The sequence below is a fragment of the Ochotona curzoniae genome, unplaced genomic scaffold (genome assembly GCF_017591425.1).
Source record: "Ochotona curzoniae isolate NIBS_2020 unplaced genomic scaffold, NIBS_Ocur_1.0 contig_4501, whole genome shotgun sequence".
Taxonomy (NCBI): domain Eukaryota; kingdom Metazoa; phylum Chordata; class Mammalia; order Lagomorpha; family Ochotonidae; genus Ochotona; species Ochotona curzoniae.
The window spans coordinates 1,487,992-1,513,608 of record NW_024466307.1 but is presented as its reverse complement, the minus strand read 5'-3'; the positions used below and the strand labels follow the sequence as shown (position 1 = coordinate 1,513,608).

Here is a 25,617-nt window from a genome sequence, read left to right as displayed (position 1 = left end):
CCCAGCTATGCAGAGCCTGCAGCTGATGGGAGCTGGGAGGAGTGTACCAGTGAGCTGTGCAAGAGAAACGTGGTATCGGAGGAAGAAAGCAGGTCCTGTCACACCCACACCCAGGGCAGGGACCCCCTCGTCCACTGTCACGGCTGCACTTGTCTGTGAAAGCCCACTGTGTGAGGCTCAGCGCGGACCAGAGCTGTCCGTTACAAGCCTGCTTCCCACCACAGGCTCTGGCTAACAGTACGTCTCAGTGCATCCGCTGATTGCCTGGGTCCTGCGCCTGCCTGCAGTGGGTTTCCGCCAGTTCTGGCGGAGCTGTGGCGTGATGGGAGTGAGCCCTTGTCCTTCCTTCGAGCCCTGCGTAGCCTTCCTGCCAAGCTACATGCACCATAGCTTGCAATGGAAGGTGCATCTGTTTGCGATCAAGCCATGCAAATGGATAAATGGAGATGCTACTTATCCCGAGAAGAACTTCCTGTAAATCTGGGGGCCTCAGTCAAGTGGCTGGGGAGCCCCCGGGTCAACTCCACTCAGGTCAAAAAAGCACATGCTCCCCTCTTCTCACCACGTGATGTCATGCTGCCTGGGTGGGAGAGATGTCACAGCTGTGTTTGCGCCTGCGCTGGGCGTCCTGCCGCACCTGCTGTGTTGGTAAAGCTAAAACCATAACGGCCAACGTGTCTATTTACTTTCCCCTGAAATGCCTGTCTCATTTTACCTCCGTGGAAGAAACTGACAAGTCTTTTTCCTGCTGGCCAAAAATAGTGATGAGAACCAGGTGGGAGATAGAGCTCATAAAAATGCAGCTTTTATTCACTTCCAGGCCTGCACACAGGCCGTGGGCCTCCGTGGGTCAGTCACCCTGTGGCCTCACTTCCCCTCGTAGGCCGCTTTCCTCCAGACGTGGCGGTGCTGTCACTGACATGGAGCCAGCAGCAGCAGCTGGCCCATGGCCTGCCAGGGCTGCCAGTCAGCAGCGTTCTGAGCTGCCTCCTCAGCACTGTCTTGTTCTGTATGCCCATGCGTGTGGACCACACTGACACTCCCTGTGGAGAGACAGGCCTGCTCAACGTGACAGGCTTGCCATTAGAGTAGACCAGAGCTGTGTCAACACCATTTGTTGTTGTTAAGATCTATTTTTATTTGAAAGGCAGATTTACAGAGAAGGAAAGACAAAGAGAAAGATCTTCCCTCTGCTGGTTCACTCTCCAAATAGCCTCAACGGCTAGAGCTAAGCTAATCTGAAGCCAGGAGCCTGGAGCTTCTTTTGGGTCTCCCACATGGGTGCAGGGTCCCAAGTCTTTGGGCTGTCCTCGACTGCTTCCCCAGGCCACAGGCAGGAAGCTGGATGGGAAGTGGAGCAGCTGGGACACAAACCCGTGCCCATTATAGCATGCTGACTCTAGCAGTCAGAGGATTGTCCGATTGATCCACCAGCCCCAAGGTCTTCATTTTAAATGAAACCACTGCAGTCTCAATGATGCTCGCTATAAACCAAAGGCTCCATTTATTTTTATTTTTTACTTGAGAGGCAGAAAGAATTTCCACCTACAGGTTGACTTCCCCCAAATCCACAACAGCCTGGGCTGAGCCAGGCCAAAGGCTGGAGCTGGGTATCTGCTCCAGGTTTCCTATGTAGGTGGCCTGACCGACTTTGCTGGAGCCGTCCCTGCTGCCCCCAGGGTCTGCCTTGGCAGGAAGCTGGCATTGGTCAGGATACAGCCTTCTTAACTACTGGGCCAGTACCTGCCCCTGAGCTGTGGGTTCAGACCCTCCCTGAGTACCTCCTTAGTGTGTGGTCATCCTTAGGACAGTCACCATCACGAGGTATGGCCGACGGAGGCTCATGGCGGCTTTGGTCCTCTCTGCATGTCACCTCTGCCAGCTGTTGGATGTTTCTCATGCTGAGCTCTGGGATGCCATTGGAGACCCATTGGAGTCTGTCATGGGGACTCAGAGCTGGCCAGGGGGAGGCCGAGCCCCAGGGCAGGGCGCCTTGAGGTTCACAGTCTTTCTGGCCCTTCCTGGTCCCCTGGGAGGGTCGATCCGCAGCCTCTTCCTGCTCAGGGCTGGAGCCCTTCCTCAGTAATCCATCTTCACGATTTCGCTGTCAGCAAAGGGAACGTGCAGCCATTCTCTCTGGGCAGACTTTTCTGAGAGCTCTGCATTGATCTAAGATCCATTGGCTGCTACCTGAAGTTTTCCCTTTGGTCTTTCAAGCACATGTGACAACTGATTCAAAAGAATGACAATGAAAGATTTAGGAGAAGCAGATGACCTTATGTTGCCAGTCCCGCTCTCTCTTTCTCTCTCTCTGGAGCGGTGAGTTTTTCAGAGTGTGAGCCTGGAAACAGCACCTGGGAACTTGTTAGAGGAGCAGCTTGCAGGCCCGGCCTGAGCCAGACCCCAGGGTGCACTCGGCAGCCTGCCAGCTCGGGCCTTGTCCGGGGAAGCCTTCTGCCGGGTGCCAGCTCGGGCCTTGTCCGGGGAAGCCTTCTGCCGGGTGCCAGCTCGGGCCTTGTCCGGGGAAGCCTTCTGCCGGGTGCCAGCTCGGGCCTTGTCCGGGGAAGCCTTCTGCCGGGTGCCAGCTCGGGCCTTGTCCGGGGAAGCCTTCTGCCGGGTGCCAGCTCGGGCCTTGTCCGGGGAAGCCTTCTGCCGGGTGCCAGCTCGGGCCTTGTCCGGGGAAGCCTTCTGCCGGGTGCCAGCTCGGGCCTTGTCCGGGGAAGCCTTCTGCCGGGTGCCAGCTCGGGCCTTGTCCGGGGAAGCCTTCTGCTGGGCGGCTCTGCTCGATCTTCCACTTGTAGTTCTGTTCTGCCTGTGGCTCGCTCACGGTCCTGCGAGGCGGTTCTGGTGCTGCTGCCTGAGCCATGGCCTGCAGAGGTTTTATGTCTGTAGACAGTTTTGTTTGTTTCAGCACTCTCGGGTATTTTTGTGGTGACCATTGTCTGAACTTGGTCTGGAAATAGAAGAGATGCACTTTCGTAGCAGGGATGTTTCCCAGCCTTTAGATCTGTTTTCCTGTCCCATTCTTCAGAAGTTTTCATTGTTTCCTGCTCTTAGAAACCCCCGTCCATACATCTCACTATTTTTACCCTGAGCATTTCGTCCCAAGTTACGTAACCCTGGAGACACCGGGAGTCGTGCATTTGTGGTGACAGCACCGTCGACGGCAGTGAGTCATGGACATCAAGATGTTTAATTTCTGTTTCATTCGCTTACATTTTCGGGAGCCTTTTGGATAGCTGCCTTTTACATTAGGACACGGACACAAATTTGTTTTTGAAGTTCTCCAGAAACAAATGAATTTTCTTCCTTATAAATTTAAGGCTGCTTTGTCCAGCGAAAAGTTTTCCAGGCTGAACTCTTCTTGAAAAAGGCCTGGCCTTCAGCTCTCATTCTAAAAGCATCCGGCCGGGTCGGGCCGGCCCTGAAAGGCTTGTGCAGCCGCAGGCATAGATGGAGCACAGTCCCCACACTTCCAGCTCAGCGTGCCTCAAGTGTCACTCCCCTTAGGGAGTACACAGTTTGCTGACTTGGTTGGACTTTGGTCAAGGGCTCCAGCAGAGAGGGACTTTGGGTTTAACATAGAAAGCATTTGCAAGTCAGTCAAGGGCAGCCCCTTGCTGTGCTTAACTCTCTCAAGCCCTCTCCCCTCGATCAAGTTGCTCCAGGAAATGCAGGGTCTAGCCGGTGGCCCCCCAAAGAGTTAAACAGCCCAGCCAGCCCATAGAGTAGGAGCAACTGATGTCAGAAGCAGATGTGGGCCCTGCTGACTCTGCATGTCAGCGAGGAGGAACGTCCTGGCTGGCGCTGCCGAGAAGGGAAGCGTCTGCTCCATGTGCAGCCCCTCCTGGCTGCCTGGGAGCCCCGCAGAGAGGCTCGGGAGGCGGCCCCAGTGCTCGGCAGGAGCTCAGAGCACCCTCTGCTCTTCCACAGCAGCTCCTCTGGGGGCCCAGTCTGCACGCTGCTCTGCTCGAAGCCCCGGCTGACAGCTGTCTGCTGGTCTCCCAGCCTTCCCCACCCCCTTACCGCCCTGTGCAGCCCCATTGTTTCCCTGTAGTGTGTGTGTGTGTGTTTTTTTTTTTTTTCCTCCAAATCTTTCCCAGCTGCATCCTGATATGGCAAACCACTTAAATTAGCTCCAGATTGCTCTGTTTATTTTGTGTTAGATAAGCGACAAAATACAGTCCCAGCAGCAGGCCACAGGGAGGTTGGGGGAAGGGGACTTTGTAACACGAGGTAGAATTCCCAGACAAAACAAGCTGGTTGTGACCCTGTGGGCTGGTTGAGCATTCACACAGAATGGCCCCCGTGGGCCAGAAAGGAATGGCAGGACCCCAGACGGAGGCGTCGTGGTGTCTCAGACTGGCCCTTGGCTGTGCAGCTGCCCAGTACCACCCGGATGCCCTAGGGATGACAGGAATGACATAGAACTGTGTGTGTTCATGGTTTGACGACTCTTCCCTGTTGTAAATTGCCAGCAGAAATTCAAAGTCACCCAGCCGAGAGATTCCCCACCTGCTGTGAGGAGCACCTATGGCAGACTAGCTCCAGCACCAGCTGGCTCAAGCCTTCTGGTGCATGCTGTTGTGCGAGGGCCGACCCCTCAGTCCTCCGTGGCTCCCTGCTGGCAGGACCTTCCCACAGCACCTGCCTGAAGCCTCAGCAGGGAACTGTTTTTAGACAGACATGGTTGCTGGGAAGAACACTTAGTCATCGGAGTCTTAGCAGTCAGCCCAAATCAAATGTAAACGTGTAGGCTGAGCTAAAGTGTTGGAGAAGTCTCCTCCTGCTGACAGACCCCCAAGGAATGGGTGCATGCTCACTGCAGGGTCTCTCCCCACCCTGAGTCCTCCCGGTACTGGGCACCATCCAGCTCGGGGTCAGGGTGGAGAAGGGAGTTGGAAGTAGTCAGATACCATGGGGACCTCGCTTGGTTTCTTTTTGGGAAGATAACATTAAGAAAAATAAATCAGGCCTAGCATGATGTTCCTACTGGATGGAGTTAATACGTTTTCATGACTACGTAGCACACGGAAAAGATTCCTGTAGTCTCCATCCAGCTTATCTTTTCCACTTCACTCCATTATCTAAAGCAAAAATGGGATAAACAACGAGGTGACCCCTGTGGAGTCTATGGAAAGTTTCCGTGCAGGAATTCTGTGATCCACATATCAGGCAGGGGTTTGTAGGATTGGCCAGCCACAAAAGGGGGCCTAGTGGGAAACAGATATCAGGGTAGAAGGCCCTTGAAGGAGCTGCGAGGGGACAGCAGAGCCTAGGAGGGCTGGGTTGTCGGGCAGAGTGTGCTGCAGAGCCAGGACGGGGCACAGGGCAGGCCTGGACTGCACATTCCCGGGATGCACAGGGTACACCCTCCTTAACCTGGGCACGCTCAGCCTGCAGTGCTCACGGGCAGGGGCAGCCAACCTCGGCTGGCAGTCGGGTGATTGCAGTTCCGGGCTTGCTCCTCTGCCCTGGGTCTCTTCCATTTGGATACGTAAAACCACGGAAAAGGCTGTTGGTTTTCGGAAGCCTTTGACCCGTGTTCAAGTCACCAAAGTACTCTGTTTCTTCGTTGCAGAAAATGGTTTCCGCTGATGTGAAGTCTCTGATCCCGGCTTGTCTTTCATTTTCCTCATGGGGTGTTGCTTCGTTGAGGTGTAACTCCAAGATCATGAGATGGCTCCTTGGGAAGCATGCCGCTTGCCCGTCCTCAGTGTTGTTTACAAACTAGTGCAGTCACGGCCTGGATCTAATCTCTGGACATTTTTATCACCCCACACCCGCCCCACTGCGCTCCTGTATCCCTGAGCAGGCCCCTGTCCCTCCCCTCCCAGCCACTGTCCATCGCTGATCTACTTCCTGTCTCCGTAGGTTTTGCTTCTGCAGGTGTTTTATGCTGGTGCAGATGGCCCCTTCACAGTGCAGCAGGCACCTGCCACTCAGAGCCTGCGTTCTGAGCCAAGTCTGCGTCCCAGCACAAGTCCACACCGCCTCGCTGTTCTTGTGTGAATAGTGGTAGTTCTCTCATTACCACATGCTGCTGAAAACCAGCACATTTCTTTTTTTTTTTTTTCATTTTTTTTTATTAATAAAATTTATTTTGACATTCTTTACATACTTAGTTAGAGTAAGAAGGTTCAAGGGCTACAGGAAAGTGGATAATACTAGTATGTTTTCCATATTGTTACCTTCATGTTTAAAAGGGGGGTATTAAGGGAGAAGGCCCACCCAATTTCCCACCCTCCCCAAGTCCCGGGTGTAGGGTATGCTCTGAGGTTCTTGCTTGAGTGGTTTTGATATTGCCACAGTTACGAATCGCTGTCAATCTTGCCACTCCAAGCACTATGAGGTCTTTGAAAAATCCACTGATTGACATAGTCCATCATAGCTGAGATGGTTGGTTGACCCGTTCTGTCTTCTCTCTTTTCTTTGTTAGGGTTCTGAGTCCAGCATTTAGATTAGGAAGATCTCCAAAGAAACTTCTTGTATGCAGCACATTTCTTTATCCGTTCATCAGACAATGGGCTCAGGGTCGCTTCCACTTTGGGGGGCTACCAGGTAACACTGCTGTGAGGCCAGCCTGGGTGTGGACGCATTTTTCACTTCTCTTTGTCAGAGTGGACTGGCTGGCATTGTACCCGCCCCCCTGCTATGCATGGGCTCCACTCCCCTTCCTACCACTCTGTCGCTGTCCTCACAGCGGTGAAACCGCATCTCCTGGGGGCGTGACCTAGTATCTCCCTTAGGAAGAACAATTTTGAGTCCCTTTCCATGTGCCTGTGGTCTGTTTGTGTACTTTCTTTGGAAAAAAAAAATCTCCTTGACATGCCTGGACATCAGCTGGGGTTCTTCACCTTTGATGATTGACCTGATCTTAATTTTTATGAAAGTTGTGGAGAGGAAGTTGGTCCTGGTTGCTGCTTTTCTGTTTGTTTTGTCTCCGGTGTTAGCGTGCAGATACCCAGGTACTCCGGCCTGATTTGTAGCAGGGTCCAGCTGCCCCGTGGGTCCTTTGGGAGAGGTCTTCAAGTTAGGTTGCATTGTTCTTTGATCTGGAATCCAAAACAGCCTGGTATATGCTGCCCTTGATCACCGTGATAGTGCAGGACCTAGGGTGCACCCTCCTGGGGTGCCCTGCCCCTGAGGCTAGAAGCATTGACCGTGTTGGGCTCTGTGGCATGGGAGCAGAGGTGTCCAGGTGGCAGCCCAAGTTCAGGTTTCCAAGTGGACTTGAAGATGGGCAATCACCCGGTCGGATCAATGAGACTGCACGTGTCTTCCATGTGGTGAGAGAAGGGCTCAGTCAGCACTGCTGGTTTTGAAGGTGAGCACGGGAGTCCTCTGGGCACACGTGGCTATCCTGATACACGGGCACCCTAGCCTCAGAGATCCGCGTCAGGCTCACAGTCCTCCAGCTGTGAGGTGACCAGCGTGTGTCCAAGGAGCACCTGGCTGCACTAGAAGCCACACACTGCTGGGTGTGTTTGATTTCTCTTCCTTTGCAAGGATGCTTGTCCTCCCCACCCCATCTCCCACCCCACCACGTCCCTTGCACTTTGCTTGTTGCTTGCAGAGTCTGCTTCTGGTGATGAAGTAATGCTGGCCTTCCAGAACACGCTGGGAGGAGGCCTTGCAGTTGGTGGGAGTTCATGGTGGGGACATCTGTGAGATTCGGGTGAGTGCTGCCATGCTTAGTGACTGTGGGGTCTGGGGGTGGAGCCCCCGACAGCTCCGCGTGGGGAGGGATTGTCCTGTGCTGCTGTTGGAAGCCTTTTATGACCAAGTAGAGGGCCTACATGTGTTTCACATATAAACACATACGACATTTCTGCATGCTTTTGATACATGCCTAATATTTCAATTTCTGTTCTAGCGCTCGTCCCTGCTTTTATGTTTTATTTTTGTTTTTGTTTTTCTGACACAGAATGGCCTCTTTGATGTCCAGACGCATTCACATAGAGGCACGCACAGCAGCTGGCCACTGCGCTTGGGATTCCATGCATGCATTTTCATAGCAAATGTGGGTCCCTGTATTGTCCATTTCCTCCCCCCCACCCCCAGGGGCATATTTGAAGTTTCACGTGAGCTGGGTCAGTACAGTGAGCGAGGTGCTGTGTGAGTCTGCCCCAAGAAAGGTGTCTCAGCTTAGAAGACTTGAGACTCACAAGGTCGAAGCCAGATTTTTCTGGTTCTAGAACATCTGCCGCCATTTTAGCCACTGGCGTGCAGCCCAGGAGGGTGGCACTCACTGTTCCCATGTCAGAATAGACAGAGCAGTGTGGCAGCAGGCTCATCAGCAAAGCAGCCCTCAGAGCCCCGTGGGTCACACACACTCTCACTCTGCCTGTGGCTGAGGCCATCCTGCCACTCAGCTCCTGTAGGGAACACATGGGCTGTGTGCTCACCTCCTGTAGGGAACGCTCACCTCCTATAGGGAATGCACAGGCCTTGCCACTCACCTCCTGTAGGGAACGCACAGGCCTTGCCGCTCACCTCCTGTAGGTGGATTCAGTTGCTGTCCCCGACTGGTTGTCCTGTGGGCCACAGGCCCAGGAGCTGAAGGGAGGCAGCGCTATGAGGCCACCGGCCCTAGTACAGCCTGGCCCTCCGTAGCGTCTGTCTGGACCATACCTGCCACTCCAGGCCATCCCTGTGCCCATGTGAAAACCTCTATAGCTCCTTTCTTGCCATGGGCTGGGGGTCCCTGGCTCTGCCTCTGTCACCTCATGGGATCCCCATCACTGGGGGCCACCATGACTAGGGAGGGGCAAGCGGGCTGCCAGCTTCCTCCACGGCCCTAGGTCCCTCCCATGGTTAGACCCCTACCTCCATCCCACGGGCAGGGGCCTGGGCCACCTTCAAACCCCCCACCTCCATCCCAGGAGCAGGGGCCTGGGGCATCATTGGACCCCCACCTCCGTCCCGGGGAGGGGACCCGGGCCTCCTCTCAGGATGCCGGGCAGCAGCTCCACTATCTCCGCTGTCTGCCTTCCCAGCTCTGCACGGCGGTGGGGGGACAGAAGCCACACCCTGCTCCCTGCCTGCACACTGGGTGGCAGGAAGTAGCTGGGATGAGAAAGGCCTCACTTTTGTTCTGGGAGCATCTTTCCAGGAGGAGAGGAGGTGCCAGGTGCAGGAGGCGTCTGCTTGGTGTGTAGTTGCAACACTAACTGGTACCCAGGGTGGAGAGTGTCACTGTGGCTCTGCTGGAGGACAGGACTGTGGAGAGAAGTCCCACTCTAGCCTGGACTGTCTGGTTATTTTGAAAAAAAGGTTTATTTATTTGGAAGGCAAAGTTATAAAAAGACAGGAAGTGTCACAGAAAGATCTTCCATGTGCTGGTTCACTCCCAGATGGATGCAGCAGCTGGGCTAGCCCGGGCCAAAGCCAGAAACCAGAGGCTTCGTCAGGTCTCCCGTTTGGGTGCAGGAGCTCAGGCACTTGGCCATCTTCTGCTGCTTTCCCAGACTCGTTAGCAGGGAGCTGGGTCAGAAGTGGAGCAGCCAGGGCTAGAACTGGCACCCCCATGGGATGCGGGTGTCACAGGCAAAGCTTAACTTGCTACGGCTGAGGGCGCGGGGAGCCTAGTTGTCCTCTACCTTCCTGTGTTTGTCCCCTCCCCCCTTTTGTCCCACATCCTTCTAGGGAGGTCATCCAGAAGTGCTCACAGCTTCCCACCTGCTGGAGACTTAGAAAGGCAGAGCCCACGCCCATCAGCCAAGTGCTGCAGGAGGCTGAGCAGACACTGCGCTGGCTCTGCTTGCACAGGCTCCATGCCACCTCCTGTTGACCCAGGCTGCCTCTTTTGGTATGTTGGATGGTTTGCGCAGCTGTCTGTCCTGGCTCCCAGCCCCGATATAGCTCTGGTTTCCATGGGGATGCCTCTGGTTGCACAGCCTGGGGATGCCTCTCACCGCCTGTCATCACGCTGGGCAGGGTGGAGGGAGCCTTCTACTGCACTGTCCAGGACCACCGACGCCCACCCTTCCTCCCGCTGTGCACACCCTGGTCTCTGGAAGCTGCTGCCCCAGTTGGTCAGCGGGAAAGTTTGTTTTGCTAGGGTCTTGGGGAACCGTCCACTGTGGATCCCAAGGGCTCCTTTCCCACGTGCCTTCACGGCAGACTGTGCTGTCTGGAGTCCCCCTAGCAGACTGCTCTGCTTGCTGGCAGAGTGCGTGATGTTTTGTGGTCTGTGCTGCTCTGTGACATCTGCCTGCCCCTTCTGATGTTTGACCCCCAAGGTCTCCAGCCTCTGACAGGATTGAGAGGCCTGCACCCTCAAGGTCGGTTTGTTGGTTTTCCTGAGTGACTCCAGAAAAAGCGTCTCCTACTTAAGACTTGGAGTTCGGAACACTGAACTTGCAGTTTGTGTTTGGAAACAGAAAGGCCAGCTGACGGAGGCCACGCTGGCTCGGAGAGCATGCAGGACCTGCGAAATTGTGGCCCCGGCTCCATCCTGCAAGTGTCCGCTGCCCCACTCCGCCCCAGCCCTTTGTCCTTGCTGTCCTCGACTTGCCAGGCGCTCAAGCTCGGCTGTGGTGGCCTTCCCCTGCCCGGCGTCTCAGTTCAGTATCTCTGAAGGAAGTGAACAGGTCTGTGAGGGGCTGCTGTGTGGGTCAACAGGGATGGGTAAGCCCCTGTAAGAAAGGAGGAGCAGACTGGGAGGGATTCTGGGAGGAAAGAGCCAGCACTGCCTTCTCATGTTTGCCGGAACCTAAATGTACTCAGCACGCAAGCCTCCCATGTACCACTTAGGACCTCTGCTGAGAGCTGGAGCCTCTCCTGCTGTGGCCGTGGTGCCTGGGCTGCTGCTGTGCTCGTGGTGCCTGGGCTGCTGCTGTGCCCGTGGTGCCTGGGCTCTGAGGCTCTGGGGCTCTCTGCTACCTGTGCTTTCCAGCACAGGAGAAAGCTACTTGCCTGCAAGGGCGCCTTCTCAGCTCCAACAGGGAGTGCAGTTGTCCATCTCTGTGTGACTTCTGGGTCCTGTCGTCCTGCAGAGGCTGGCAGGGAGAGAGAACATCTCATGGCGTCTCATCCCCTGAGCGGTGGCCTAGGGGAGAGATTTCTCTGCCACTCTTTATGACGACCCGGGAATGTTTTTAATTCCTGCCCATTCCTAGTTCTGCCCCTTGCCTCCATCTGTCTTCCTTTGTCTTCACCTCTGCTGGCTCTGCTTTAGTAACTCAGTGTCCGGCTGCCCAGACCAAGCCAGGGAGCCCACTGCTCCCAGCAGGCAGGTGACCCCTATGCCCGTGCTTCCGGTGCAGACCTGCAGCCTGAACCCAGCAGTCCGAGCGGTCGTCTGTCTCAGGCGCTGCGAGATTCCGTTGGGTGTTGGAGTCAGTGTTCCATTTCAGAGGCTGAGCTCACTGGCCATAGTGCAGGAGCGGCCCCTCCCTCCTTTAACGATTGATGTGCTGCACCTGAACTGGTGGGAAATGACTTGAGTCACCTCGCCTCTACTCAAAGAACAGCCAAAGCTGTCATGCTTCCTGGTGGCTTCAGGGCTCTCAGGAAGTCACCTGTAAAGCAGAGTGCAACCTACAGGGGCTCTCTGCCCGGGGCAGTCGAAGTGGACACAGCTGAGGTACCTGGCTCTCTTATATGCCCACTGCTGTTATTGCCATCAACACTTGTCGTCTGTCCCAGTGGCTGGGACTAACTGAATTTCACACCCATGACAGGTGTGGCTAATATCCCCATGTCCCAGTGAGGATGCTCAGGCTTAGAAGATGGGTAGCTTACCTAAGCCTGGCTGGGAACATCACAGGCCATAACATGGCCTCGCAGGGACCATGGAGAAGTGCCATGGTCTGGCGGGAGCCCCGAGGCACCATTGGCTTCTGCTGTGTTGCTCTGCTGTACCCCAGCCACAGGCGTTCCCAAGAGGGTGACTTAGAGAGCTGGGGGGAGAGGGAACCATGGCATTCGGCAGCCACTTCATTTTGGTGCCAGACCAGTTAGAAGCCCCTGTCTGTGTTTCTCATGACGCATGTTGTCTGATTCCTTCTGGATGACCCTTCTTACCATTCAATATTCTTTAGTCAAGAAGAAATTTGAGGGATTATTATGGTGGTGCAGTGCAGTGAAGCCACTGCCTGCAATGCCAGCATCCCGTATGGGGGCCAGTTCGTGTCCCAGCAACTCCACTTCTGATCCAGCTATGTGCTAACGTGACTGAGAAAGCACTGGAAGATGGCCCAAGTGTTTGGACCCCTGCACCTGTGTGGGAGACCCAAATGAAGCTCCTGACTCTAGCCTGGCTCAACCCTGGCAGTGTGGTCATGTTGAGAGCGAATCAGTGGGTAAAGACCTCTCTTTCCCTCTCCCCCTCCCTCTCTATAACTATGACTTTCAAATAAATAAACAAATATTTTGAGAAAAGCAGCAGCAAGATTTGAGACAGACACTGCACTCCCAGGACCAGGTCCTGTCCGCCCTGCTGGTCCCGGGCTGACTCCATCCATCCTGGTTTCAGCCCCTTGGAGAGGCCCAGTTGCTGCTCTGTGGGACCACCACTGTCTCTCACTCTGGGAGAAGGGATCTCTCCATCTCACCACCAGCTTTCCAATGGTCAGGGTGGAGTTCCTGGCATGGGGAGCCCTAGGGAAGGAAGGGTTAGAGGGCGAGCCCTCAGTTCCAGGGCTGCACCTGAGCAGCTCACCAGGTGCAAGGCAGTACTAACGCGTGCTGTGAGGTTCCTGGGGCCCAGCAGCACCCCGGCAGAGCCTGCAGGAGCAAGCTGTAGCTGTGTGTGGGAACAGCTGAGCGAGTGCAGGTGCAGCCCAGGTTGGAAAGAGCTACAGAGTCAGCATCAGTGCCTTCATGCTGTGTTCAGCAGGAGGCCTTTTCCTCAAGTCCCCAATCATGCTGAGGCTTATGCTGGGGCCTGGCAGTGCCAGTGGCATGCACCGTCCTTGTCGTGGCAGGCAGAGGTGGTCAGGGGTGACCCACTCACAGAGTAGTGCTGGGCCAGGGGAGGGAACCTTGGCTACAGACAGAGCCCAGCAGAGAGAGGTGGCCGCCCTGGGGCCTGCATGACAGGCTTACAGGAGGCAATTTCAAACCAGGCAGACGCCATGGAGGTGAGGCCACTGACCTGTCCAGAGGCAAGGTTAGAACAAAAGGGCCTGATACATACTGTCCTTGGAGTGGTTCATGGACGATTCAATGAGCCCTGTAACCTCACCACTATTTTCTGAAGAGCCCCCACCAACACATGTCCACAGTGGGGAGACGCGTTCTGTGTGACTGGCAGTACATGTGCTGTCTGAGGAGGGGGAGTCTGAGGCACAAAGGCCTAGGAAACAGTGTGTGCTCAGGTCAAGTTCACACTCACTTTTGATAAGCAGGAAGGTGTCAAGTTCACATCCGCACCTGATTGACAAGCAGGTGGACACTGAGTTTGTACAACCATCTCCTAATTTGTCTTGGGCTTTCCTGGGGGCATGTGGTGGAGGAGAGTGCCGAGTGGAGCGGCCGGGCAGGTGTCTCCTCCTGCAGAGTCGCAGCAGAGAACTCCACTTGTCCAACCCTGGCTATGACTAGCTGCCTTTGGGTTGATACGGAAGCCATCCAGCTGCCACCGAGAGGCACTTTGGGGGCCAGAGCAACACCTCTGCCTTTCAGACTACATCACCTGCGCATCCTTCAGCCAACATTGCAAGGGGTGGGGAGGGTCCCATTCAGAGAAGATCCTTGTGCAGCTCCTCAAGCCTTTTCCTGCCTCTTCTTCCAAGATGCTCAAATTAGAGTGGTGACAGGTCTCAGGAAAGCCCCTGGCTGGAGCATCCTGAGGGTCATGGGCTGGAGACCCCCGACACACGCACACACACACACACACACTCTCTCTCTCTCTCTCTCTCTCTCTCTCTCTCACAGGGCGAGGGGCTGCATCCAGCCACGCCCAGCCCTGAGAGAGGTTGCCATGGTGGGCTGGGGCCCTGCATCCACTCAGCTCTGGGGAGCGATGCCTGCCTGTGAGAGTCCCCTCTGGGGAGCAACGCCTGCCCGTGACGCTCTGATGGTGACTTTTGTCCAGTAGCGAGCCGTGAAGTGAGCCTGGCCATGTGTGCATGGCCACGTTGCTCTGTTTGGACATTTCCCCTCTGGACAGCCAAAGGGCTCGTGGTGAAGGGCTCCCTTTGCCCAGCTGCTGCTGACATGCGACCTCTCTGTGAAGGTCTCGTGTCCTTCACATGCCAGAGGGACTCAGAGAAGGATGTTTTTCTCCCAACTCAAACAGGAGACGAGGCAGAGTCCAGTTGTGAATTGATTCTTAGAACAACAATGGGGTCTGCTAAAAAGTGAATTAGGAGGGGTTCAGTGGCCATGGCTGTGGTCGTTGGCTTTTTCAGTTTATGTCAGACCCCAGGATTTGGGAAACACCTTTTTCTGCCTATTTCAGATATCCTTACATTTTGCTTTCTGTTGCCGTGATCAGGTTCATGTTAAACCCTTGGGGAGACTCTGTGCCAGGGCCCTGCATTCCCCATTCTCAGGGTTTAACCGTCTCGGGGTCTGGCACAGTGGGGTCTGCTACATGGCCAAGGAGCAGCCGCCCCAGCAGATGCCAACTACAGGGACTGTAGCAAGGCCAGATGACCTGCTTTGTGTACTGCGGCTGCCTCTGGCTATGGAACCAGGCTCCAGGAGAAGCGGCAGGTGTGTTTGCTGACCGTGTTCTCCCCACAGGGCCCTTGGCCTGCCTGGGGAAGCCATATGGAAAATCGATGGAAGAACCTCTGCTTGTGGCTGATGACTAAAGCAGCCCTACCAAGCTAATGGCAGAAACAGCCACACTCATGGTTCCGCCCTTCCCTTAGGGCCTCGTGGAGACACTGTGCCGCCCCCAGCAGCAGCCATGTGGGGCACACAGCCCACAGCATCATCCTCTGCCGTCGTGGCTGGGCTGCTCCCAGTGTCACACCCCACAGCCTCCTTCCCACACTAGCTAGGTTTGTGCATTGTTGAGAGCCATGGAGTTGACACGCATGTCAAATACAGCTTAGCAGGCATAGTGGGCACCTCCCAAGGCGTGCAGCTGTGTTGTCCATGATAGTCAAGGGTAGGTGGTTCTGTTCTGGCCCTGGATCCTGAGTGGGGAGTCAGCATGTCCCTATGCTGTGACTTCACATCACGTGGTAGTTTGTGAGTCCTATCCGTGGCCCCAGTATCCCTGCAGAGTCCTGGGTGTAGAGCAGTTGCCTGCAAGGAGATGTGGGCCAGCCAACCCAGTGTGAAACAGAATGTGCTGTGAAAGCTGGCCTGGGCCTCGAGGATTTGTGAGGAGGAGAGGTGGTGGGGGTGAGGAAGGCTCCTTGGTTCTTGGATCTCTGTCCCTGGCCCCCTAATTCAGGCATTGGGGAGTTCACTTCCATCTGGGCCAATGCACACCTGCACTCAGCAAGGCCCAGCAAGACCTGGGGACCTGGGCCAGGGCTTCCATGGGGCCTTCAGTTTCCTTTCTTTTCTTGGAAGATTTATTCAAAAGGCAGGATTACAGTGAGTATGATCAAGCATGCATGCAAGAACTTCCATCCACTGGTTCACTCCCCAAGCAGCTGCAGCAGCCAGGACTGGCCCGGGCTAAAGCCAGGAGCCTGGAACTCCATCTGAGTCTCCCGCATAGGTCATGGGCCCCCAGGGAAACAGGTCAGCTTCCCCTGCTTCCCCATTAGCAAGGTGCTGGATTGGAAGCAGAGCAACGGGACTTGACTTCGGCTCCAGGCGGCTGCTCAGCTTGTGGCAGCACAATGCCAGCCAGGTCCAGAGGTTCTTACCCCTCAGCAGCAGCCAAGGCTCCTGACGGGAATCAGGCCACCTTGAACCTGCTCTGCTGCTATTCCTGAAAGGACACATTGTGCCCGTGTTACCGCTGTGTGTGGGTCCCGCAGGGGAGAGGAGGTGCGTCTGGCCCTCGTTGTAAACCCACCCTGGTGGGAGACACCGGGAGCTTGTCCCTCCAGGGGCAGTGGCCAAGTGAGGCACACAGGCCTCAGGCCTCTCGGCAGCTGTCAGGCCCTTTCAAGCCTCACATTTTAAGTGACAAGGCATTCACGTTTGGCACGGCATGTGGGTTGTGACTGTGAAGACAGCAGCCATCACTGCCATTGCCAGTGCCCTGCCACGTGCCCATCCTGATCATGTCAGTTCTTTCTCATGTGGCTGTAGTCCCAGGTCTGTCCAGCCCCAGCCCCACCATGGCGAAGGAGCAGGCACCGAGCCCAGCAGAAAGGTGTCTGCATCTGGGGTCAGCACCCGTGTCCCAGCTCCAATTCAGATCTCTGCTGCCTGCTGACACACCCCTGGGTGGCAGTGGTGATGGTTCAGGTGGGGGACCCAGACTGGGTTCTAGCCCTTGGGTTCAGCCCAGCCTGGCCCCAGCAGTTGCAGGCATGCATTGGGGCTGTGAGCCAGAGGTGGGAGTTCTCCCTCCTTTTCTGTCTCAGGTAGATAAACAAGCAAAACATATCAGTGGCGCCTGGTGCGGAGTGAGTGCTGCTGAGCACACCTTCCTTCCTCCCTTCCAGGGCCTTCTGGCCTGCAGCTTCTCCGCTCTGTAACAGGGGTCGTATGCAGGGGTCCCTGCTAGCCACAATTTCTCTTTCTGTGATTTCAATCACCTAGAGCCTTACCATGGTCTGGGAATATCAAACGGAAGATTCCAGAAGTAAATAGCTTCTGCGATTCCGATCAGAAGCTGTCCCGAGTAGTTCAGTGGAATTCTGAGCAGTCCTGGTCTGGGACCGGGCGTGTACCGCAGGAAGTTGTCATGATCAAACTGTTGTTGATCTCTTCCCAAGCATGATGTAAGGAGCCTGTTCTGTCCTAGCTGTGAAGCTGTAGGGGAAACAGCCCCTGTAGAGTTGGGTTCTAATCCAGCTCTAGGCATCCATGGGGCAGTGGGGGAACAGGATGGCTGTATCCACAGCCACATGGGGAGGGGGAGAAAGAATGCTGTCCTGTGGAGCAGATCGGCCACCCTGGACTCCATGGCTCGTCTCGATAGCAGTGGTTTAAACTCGTGTCTACACGTGGAAGTCCACGCCACGTGGAAGGTGACCCTAAGGTTCCTCATCCTCATGGAGGCTGGGGTCATTCACCCACTGCCCAAGAGACACCACTCCTTGTCCTCCACAGCCCTGGTCCACTCCAGCTCTGAGTCCTTGCCTGCCAGATGGACGTCTGACTTCAGCTTAACTTTTTTTTTGCTATAAAGCATCACCATTTTTAATCTATTTTTTTTTTTAAATAAGACAATTCAAGGCTGTATAAAAACTTTTAGTAAAAAATTAACTTTGAGAGCCCACAGGTCTGTTACTATGAACTATTACTGGCACTGCTCCCCAACTGCCAGACATTTTCCAGTCATTGGTTCATGGCCTGGGACTGGGGCTGGAGTGCCAGAGAAAGGGATGGGATGGAGTCAGGGCTGAGCTGTGGACTGCTGGAACAAAGTGACCAAGGTCAGGCAGGAAGGAGCATCACATGATATAAAAATACTGCAGCTTCACCAGAATATCCCCTACTGAGTGTTTCAAAAACCGTGGTGTTCCTTTTGGGGGAGGGTAGGAGGGGGCTAGAGAAAGATTAAAGGTTAAAAAAAAAGCAAGTCGATGGGCTGGGCAGTCAGTGTGGGAGGTGGTTGTCAGTGAAGGAGAGAGTAGTTAGTGCTGGAGAGTCATTGGTGTGGGAGGAGACAGTGGGGCAGGGGTAGTTAGTGTGGTGGTTCATTTGGGGAAGGGGTAGTTAGCATTTAGAATGGTTAGTTTGGGAAAGGTAGTTTGGAGACAGGGTAGTAGGGAGAGAGAATTTGGGGAAAGGGTGGTTGATTTGGGGGAGGGTAGTTAGCTTATAGAAGGTGGTCAGTTTGGGGAAGGGGTAGTTAGTGTGAGAGAAGTAGTCTGGAGAAGGGTAGTTAGTTGGGAGAGGGTGATTACTATGGGTAAGGGGTGGTTAGTCTGGGGAAGGGAAAATAGTATGAGAAAGGGTGTGCCAAGTTTTCTGTCCCACTGAAAGTGCCGTTTAACACCAACATACATGGATGTCCTGTGTTCTTAGTGTGTCTAAAGTTGCTGACCTAAAGACCCGCAGGGACCCCCACGGGCGGCAAGTTGGCAGTGTGGCTGCCTGCACTGTGGGAGCCGTGCATGGGGGGTCAGGGAGACTCCTCAGCGGGAAGTGAGGACGACCCGTGGGTTTGCCTGAGGCAGCACTCTGCAGCCCGAGTTCTAGCCACGTGACTTCCATGTGAGATGACAGGTCCAGTAGCCTCGGAGCATGGCACGTCTTTCAGGCGTTTTGTCCCTGAAGGCTGTGGTGCCCGCAGAGTTGGCTCGTCTTGTGAGGAGCCTGTAGGAGGCTCCACCCTAACACCCAGGTGCCATTCAGTCAGGCAGGCAGTAGGTGCCATGGAGTCTGGCTCCAGCGCTCCCATCTAGATTCCTAGATTCTCGTCCTTTCTGCACATACGCTCACTCACGCCAAGGCCCTACTGTCTTACAGATAACGGTGGGCAGACCCTGGCCGGGGGCAACAACTGGCCCCTGCGCGGGCGGAAGTGGAGCCTGTGGGAAGGCGGCATCCGCGGTGTGGGCTTCGTGGCCAGCCCGCTGCTGAAGCGGAAGGGCGTCAAGAGTGGGGAGCTCCTGCACATCTCCGACTGGCTGCCCACGCTCGCGAGGCTGGCGGGGGTGCAGCCCCGTGGCACCAAGCCTCTGGACGGCTTCGACGTGTGGGAGACCATCAGGTACCCCCCTCACGCCCCGCTCCAGTCACTGAGCGGCAGCACTCCTGAGCCGAGGTGCTCCTGCCGCTGATCAATGGCGATGTTTTAAAGTAGAAATGCCAGGCCGGGAAAGAGAGCCGGGTAGGACCGGGTGGTATTGAGTGGTCTCGGGATCTGCTCACCCCCTCTGGCGAGCATCTAGCGAGGTCCCTGCAGGCGCCAGCTCTGGTTGAAGGCATTGAGAAACCAGGAATGAACTCACTCTTTATTGGAGAGTCGGGGGGAGGGACAGGAGACAAGGAGACGCCTCTGCGTGCCAGGCGTGTGCAGTGGGGCTGCGGATGGTGATAGATCAGCCCAGCGGGTGGCAGTCCCTGTGGCAGGCTCAGGCTTAGTGTTGGACCTGGCCGTGGTTAGCCGGGGCAGCATGGAGCAGTGGGTCTGGAGGGCACGGGAGCTCCCTGGGAGTGACCGTTGGCTGTGTGCGTTGTGTCCGCCTGCTCTTCTGTATGTGTGTTACACCGGCGTGTGTTGCGTCAGCTGGCATGCGGTATATACTAAAGTTCATAAGCAGCTCTGTGTAGGCTGTGGCATCCAGTGCCCTGGTTTCCAGTCTGTTGGATGTTACAGCGCCTGAGGGCTGTGCCCCAGGCCGTCAGGGCAAGGACCTGCTCCTGCTCTCTCTCTTCCGTGTCCTCTGGAGACATTCCAGCTTGAAAGCCTCATGTTTTTTCTTATCCCCCACCCCCTGTTTATTTGTAATTTAGTTGAAAGACAGAGGAGTTAGAGATGCAGAACTTCCAGCCACTGGTTTATTCTGCAGATGGCTACAACTGCTGCAGGGAGCCGGGCCAGAGCCAGGGGCCAGGAGCCCCCTCCAGGCTCCTGTGTGCCAGCACAGCCCCAAGCCCCTTAGCCATCTCCTGCAGCCTTACTCAGGCCGTTAGCAGGGAGCTAATGAGCGTGAGTGCCGACTCGTGTATGGGATGCCCACGTCACAGGTGGCAGCTTTTACCCACCTAGAAGTCCATCTGTGCCTCCCCTGTGGGTGCCTGGAGCCCAGACGCTGGGGCCACCGCTGCTGCTTCCTCCAGTGCTTCAGCAGGACCAGAGGTGGAGCAGCAGGGACTCGAACCAGCACTCTGGCATGCCAGGGTCACAGACACTGACTTAACCTGCTGGCCCCATACATTAAGCTTTTTTTGATGGCTGTATGTTACAAATATTTTTACTGTCTTATTTACGTTTTCAATTTTGTTGATGTTTGATATGACTATCTCTCCTGCAATTGATTTGTAAATATCGTCAGCCTTTCTCTCCTTTTTGCTCAGAAAACTTTTTCCCCACTTTGAAATGCGCTAAACATTTTCCCTGTTTTCTTCTTAATGTTGGGATTTGATTTTTCTCCTCTGTAATTGGTGAGATGCTGCATGTGTTGGGTGAGCCATGGACCACAGTTGGAGGAATGACTTTTTCCCAGTTTTTATAGATCCTGGAACCATGTGAGACTATAGTGAAAGCTGTGAACTTACGTGGGTAGAAAAGCCCTTAGTGCCGGGGCTGGCGCTGTGGAGCAGCAGGTCAGCACACCATGCACAAGTGCCTGCAGATGTGAGGAGAGGAAGGGAGAGAACTTCCACCCACTGGTTCACTCCCCAAAGGGCTACAGTGACTAGGTCTGGGCCAGGCTCAAGCTGACAACATGACTTCCATCTGGGGCAGTAGTTTAGGGTTCCACTTTGGGATGTCAACTCCCCTTATGAGAGTGTCAGTTCAAGTCCTGGCTACTCCAGCTCTGATGCCAGGGGCCCAAATTCCTGAGCCATTTCTGCTGTCTTCCCAGGCACACTAGCAGGGAGCTGGATCAGAGCAGAGTATCCAGGACTCGAACCAGCACTCCAGGGACAGGATGATTAACCACTGCGCCTGACACTGGCTCCTCGACATTAACTGCTCCTGCGCGGACACGACCTGCCCAGGTTCTGGTGTGGGAAGAGCCGGGCTGCAGAAGCATTCCTGCTGTCTTGCACCTGCTGCTGGCTGCCAGTCTCCGTGTTCGTCAGCAGCTGGCTGAGGGTTTTAGCCCAGGTTCTTTCCCATAGGCCAGACCACGAGTGGGGGCTTTCCTTCTCTATTTCCTAACAAAGATCTGCCCGGTGTTTCCATCAAGCACGATGCGAGAGTTTCAGTGGAATAGACAGAGCATTGCCCTAACAGCGCTCCTGTTTCCTGAGAAGGTTCCCGAAGCAGACAGAGTCACCCTGATCCCTGGACTCCCCGGGCCAACTCTCAGCCCCGGTGGCAGAGCCGCAGCCCAGCAGCCCAGCAGCCACGCTGGCGTCTGGAGCTGCTTGGGCAAAGCAGGAAAACAACGGGGCGGCACTCAGAGGCCGGAGGTAGGAGGTTTTTGCTTTTGTTTTTTTTTTTTTTTTCGTTTCCAGAAGTGGAAAGAACGTTGCTGAGGTGGTGGAAGTTGTTTGGAAGTCTGTGAAGCAGCTCATAAAGTAGGAATGTGAGAACAGGAAGCTAGTTGGCGAAGCCGAGTGCGTGAAGGAGGTCACAGGTGGTGCTGCCTCGGCCTCTGTGGACGGAGGACCAGCCAGGAGAGGCAGCGCTGGTGAGGCTGGGAGGTGGCTTTTGCCAAGGGAGCCTCCTCAGCTGCTGCTGCTTTTTGGGAACCAGCCCTCCGATGCGAGAGTGTCACGCAGAATGTTAGCCTGAGTGGCTGGAGAGGAACCGAGGGTCCTGCTTTCCGCCTAGGCCCACGTAAAACTGTCCACTTGCTGGCATAACTTATGGCTGGAGTATCCTGATGAAATAGGAACACAGCCGAACCTCAGGTGTCCAGTTCAGGGTTCATGCTTGCTGAGACCCAAAGTGTGACATCAGAGAGACCCATGATGCTGTAACATCATCAGCACCCAGCTTGCCCCTCCTCCCACATGGGTGTACTCCGTGCACTCTGGGAGCCCTAAGGCATGCCATGGCCAGGTGTCAGTGAAGTGCCCCTGTGAGCGCCACAGCCCCCTCACCAGGCAGTGCCGCAAGCTTCCTGGGCCGCTCCTCTCGGGGCAGAAGCTTGAACAAGGTTTACAGTACTCTTCCTCCTTGAGTCTCTGAAATGTGATTCTTCATTCCGCGAGGGAAAGGATTAACTGGTCTTCAGTGGTGACAAGAGACACGTGTCTTAACCCCACTCCCAGTAAAGTTTTCTTATCAAGTCTTTCCCCACGAGGCTGCAGGCGTTACGGTTGTCTGCTCAGCCAAAGGATAGTAGGTGAATGCAAACGAGGAGAGGACCAGCGTGGCGGGTTAAGCCTCTGCCTAAGACACCAACGTCCCTACTGGACTCCGGATCATGTCCCGGCTGATCCACCTCCATGTAGCTCCCTGCTAATGTGCCTGGAAAGGCAAGGGAGAATGGTCCAAGTGCTTGGGCCCTTGCATTCAGACCCAGGAGAAGCTTCTGGCTCCTGGCTTTAAACCAATCTAGCTGCAGCCATTGTGGCTGTTAGGGAAGTGAGCCCGTAGATGGAATATCTCTTTCTCTCTCCTCTCTCTGTGACTCTGCCTTTCAAATAAAAGTAAATAAATCTTTAAGAAACAAGAAAAGGAGGACACATTGGTTATTGGAAATGTATTCATTTCCACATATCTCAGATTTTTCCCTAGTTAGATACAAGGAGTCTTTCTCTTCTCCCCACTCCCCCCGCCCTCCCTCCAAATTCATAGAAGGGCCCAGTGTGATGGCTCAGTGGCTAAATCCTTATGTTGCATGTGCCCGGATCCTGTGGGTGCTAGTTCATGCACCAGCTGCTCCATTTCCCATGGAGCTCCCGAAAGGCCTGGGAAAGCATTCCAGGATGGGCTAAAGCCTTGGGACCCTGCACCTGTGTGGGAGACCCAAAGGAAGCTCTTGGCTCCATGGCTTTGGATCAGCTCAGCTCTAGCTGTTGTGGTCACTTGGGGAGTGAATCAGTGAAAAGAGGTACTTCCTCTCTGTCTCTCCTTCTCTCTGTATATCTGCCTTTCCAATAAAAATAAAATAAGGCTTAGAAGAAAAGTTCATGGAAAAGGTGTCTCTTGAGAAAATTACGTGTGGGTTTCTTTCTTTCTCTTTTCATTTCATTTCTTTTCTTTCTTTTCTTTTCGTTTCTTTTCTTTCTATCTTTCTTTGAGCCAAAATAAAAATTTTAATTCATTTTCCATTAATTTTTTGAGGACCCCCTTGTGGTTACTTACTTATGGCTTACTTGTCCTGTAGTCAGAGGACCAGGTTTTTATTCCAGCCCTTTTGAGGTTACAACGTGGCCCAACACGCTGTCTTTCCTGGCGTCTGCACCGTGTGTCCTTGAGAGGAATGTGTGTGCACCACAGTTGCTGAGTGTGACCTGGGGACTTCCTGTGATCTGACTGGGAAGTGTTTGGCTCTGGGAGATGAGTGTACACGCTGCCGGACCGTCACTCTCCCAAGCTGAGTTTACTTCTGGTCCTTGGCTGTGGGTGATGTGTTAGTTCCTCAGTCTTGTGTTTTCTCCAGCGGCCACTGTGACACAGACATGCTGATGTCCTTTTCCTGGCCCGCCTCTGGTCCCAGGTCCCTGGGTTCCGCTGTTTGGTGTGTCTGCCATTGATGGCGTCTTCACTCGTGGTTGCTATGTACAGTGAAATCACGTTGCTATGCAATGGGACCCTTTCTCTGTCCTCTCTCTTCTGATTTTAATAATAGTTGTGGGCCCAGCGCAGTGGCTCGATTCACTAATCCTCCCCCTTTGAGCACCAGAATGATCCCATAAGGGTTCCTGTTCATGTCCCAGCTGCTCCACTTCCCATCCAGCTCCCTGCTTGTGGCCTGGGAAAGCAACAGAGGATGGCCAAAGCCTTGGAACCCTGCACCCACATGGGAAACCTGGCTCCTGGCTTTGGATTAGCTCAGCTCTGGCCTTTGGGGCTGCATGGGGAGTGAACCAATGGATGGAAGATCTTTCTGTTTTTCCTCCCTATGAATCTGGTCTGCCTTTCCAATAAAAATAAATAAATCTAAAATTTTAAAAATTTTAAAATTAGTTGTGTCAGCACACATGGGTCTAATTCAGAATGCTCATGGGAAAAAAATGAGGCTAAAAGATGAGTTTATCTTGTGCAAAAAATTGAAATTAAGTTTCAAATAGCCCATGAAAATACATTTCATAAGAAAATGTGTGAATCTCACCGTTTCGGCATGAACATAAGCATCCTGTAACTCCACTCCCAGACCTTCCGAAGTGTCCTTGTACACTCCTGGTCCATGCTTTTGTATTCATCTTGGAACCACATTAAATAGGCTCAGTGCTAAACACAAGGATTTCTTAGTTGGAGGAATTAATTCTTGAATAGATTCCTAAGGGTTCCTCGAATTCTTGCATACATTGAAGTGTGGTCATTGGGGAAACTGCAGCTGAAAGCACATAAGCCCATCTGCTTGCCCATGGCTGAGATGGTCCCAGGTCTGTGCTTGGTGCAGTCCACCTGGTTCCATCTCCTAGGCGGGTGCCTGGGCCCGGTTGTCACTGCAGTCTGTGTGTTCCGGAGGGGACTGTTTTGTCTGTCCTTGCAGCTGCTGAGTAGCTTCTTTGAATGTGTGTGCCTAGACATTGCTGTACTCCAGTTTTTAGAAACGTCCCCTTTTACCCGCCCTCAGCAAGCGCTGCTGTGTCTCCCCCTCGGGTCTCCTGCCTCTTTACTCTGAGCTGCCTTCTCGCATTTCCACAAGCTTTCTTTCTTTCTTTCTTTCTTTTTTAAAGATTTATTTATTTTTATTGCAAAGTCAGATATACAGAGAGGAGGAGGGACAGAGAGGATGATCTTCCATCCGATGATTCACTTCTCAAGTGACTCGCAATGGCCGGTGCCGCGCCGATCCGAAGCCAGGAGCCAGGAACTTCCTCCAGATCTCCCACCTGGGTGCAGGGTCCCAAGGTGTTGGGCCGTCCTCAACTGCTTTCCCAGGCCACAGTCAGGGAGCTGGATGGGAAGTGGAGCTGCCAGGATTAGAACCAATGCCAATATGGTAGCCCAGCACATTCAAGGCGAGGACTTTAGCCACTAGGCCACTGCGCTGGGCCCCCCCAACAAGCTTTCATTTGTCCGTCTCTAAGACTTTTGTCTTTCTTTGTTTCTCCTCTAAACTCAGGCTTTGCAGTTTCAGGCATCTGACCCACAGTGTGTTTTTATGTTGGAAGGTTGGTGGTTGCTGAATTGATTGGTTTCCCTCTGCGTGATAACGTTCTCTGCAGCGAGGGAATGCTTTGCTTCCTGGGGGCACTGGATCCTCCCTTGGCATCACTTAGCTGCCGTGGCGACTTTGTGTGGCCTTGCTGAAGGCTCTGTGCGGCAGCTTTCATAGAGCTGGCATGGCCGATGCTCTGTGGAGTGGGACCTTGTGCCACACAGATGGGGCAGGCTTTCTCGTCAGCACTCAGCGCCCTGTGCCAGGGCAGAACCTGGCTATTCTGCCACTTACATCTGTCCTCCCAGGGGCTCCTGGGCTGCACTCGCAGCCCTGCTGCCTGGCGGGTGCCACCCCCGTTTTGTACTCTTTCCAGGTCACCTCTGGCCACAGGAGCATAACTTGTGTTGTTAGGGTGTGGCCCTCTCCCGGGTGCACCAGGAATGCTGTGCATGCCCCCTCTCCTGACGCCCCCTGCAGCCCAGGCACTGCTTCTTCCAGCTGGGGTTTAAGTCAGCGCTGTCTCCTGCTGTGTCACCAACACCTGGCTTGGGTGCTTTTGCTGCCTTTCCTTAACCATTTAGAAAAAAAAGATGTATTCATTTATTCATTAGCACGTGTGCATGCGCCTGTGTGTGTTTGTTGATTCTTAAGGCAGTGACAGAGAAGACACCCT

General features: G+C 54.4%; 1 protein-coding gene across 1 annotated transcript in view; it reads left to right on the top strand.

Annotated features, from left to right (window-relative positions):
• ARSB (arylsulfatase B) overlaps positions 1-25,617 on the top strand; it is a 70,109-nt gene that overhangs the window by 15,185 nt on the left and 29,307 nt on the right. The window contains exon 5 of the mRNA XM_040985963.1: positions 18,511-18,754. Coding sequence (XP_040841897.1) covers positions 18,511-18,754 — 244 coding nt within the window. The remainder of the gene's footprint in view (positions 1-18,510; positions 18,755-25,617) is intronic.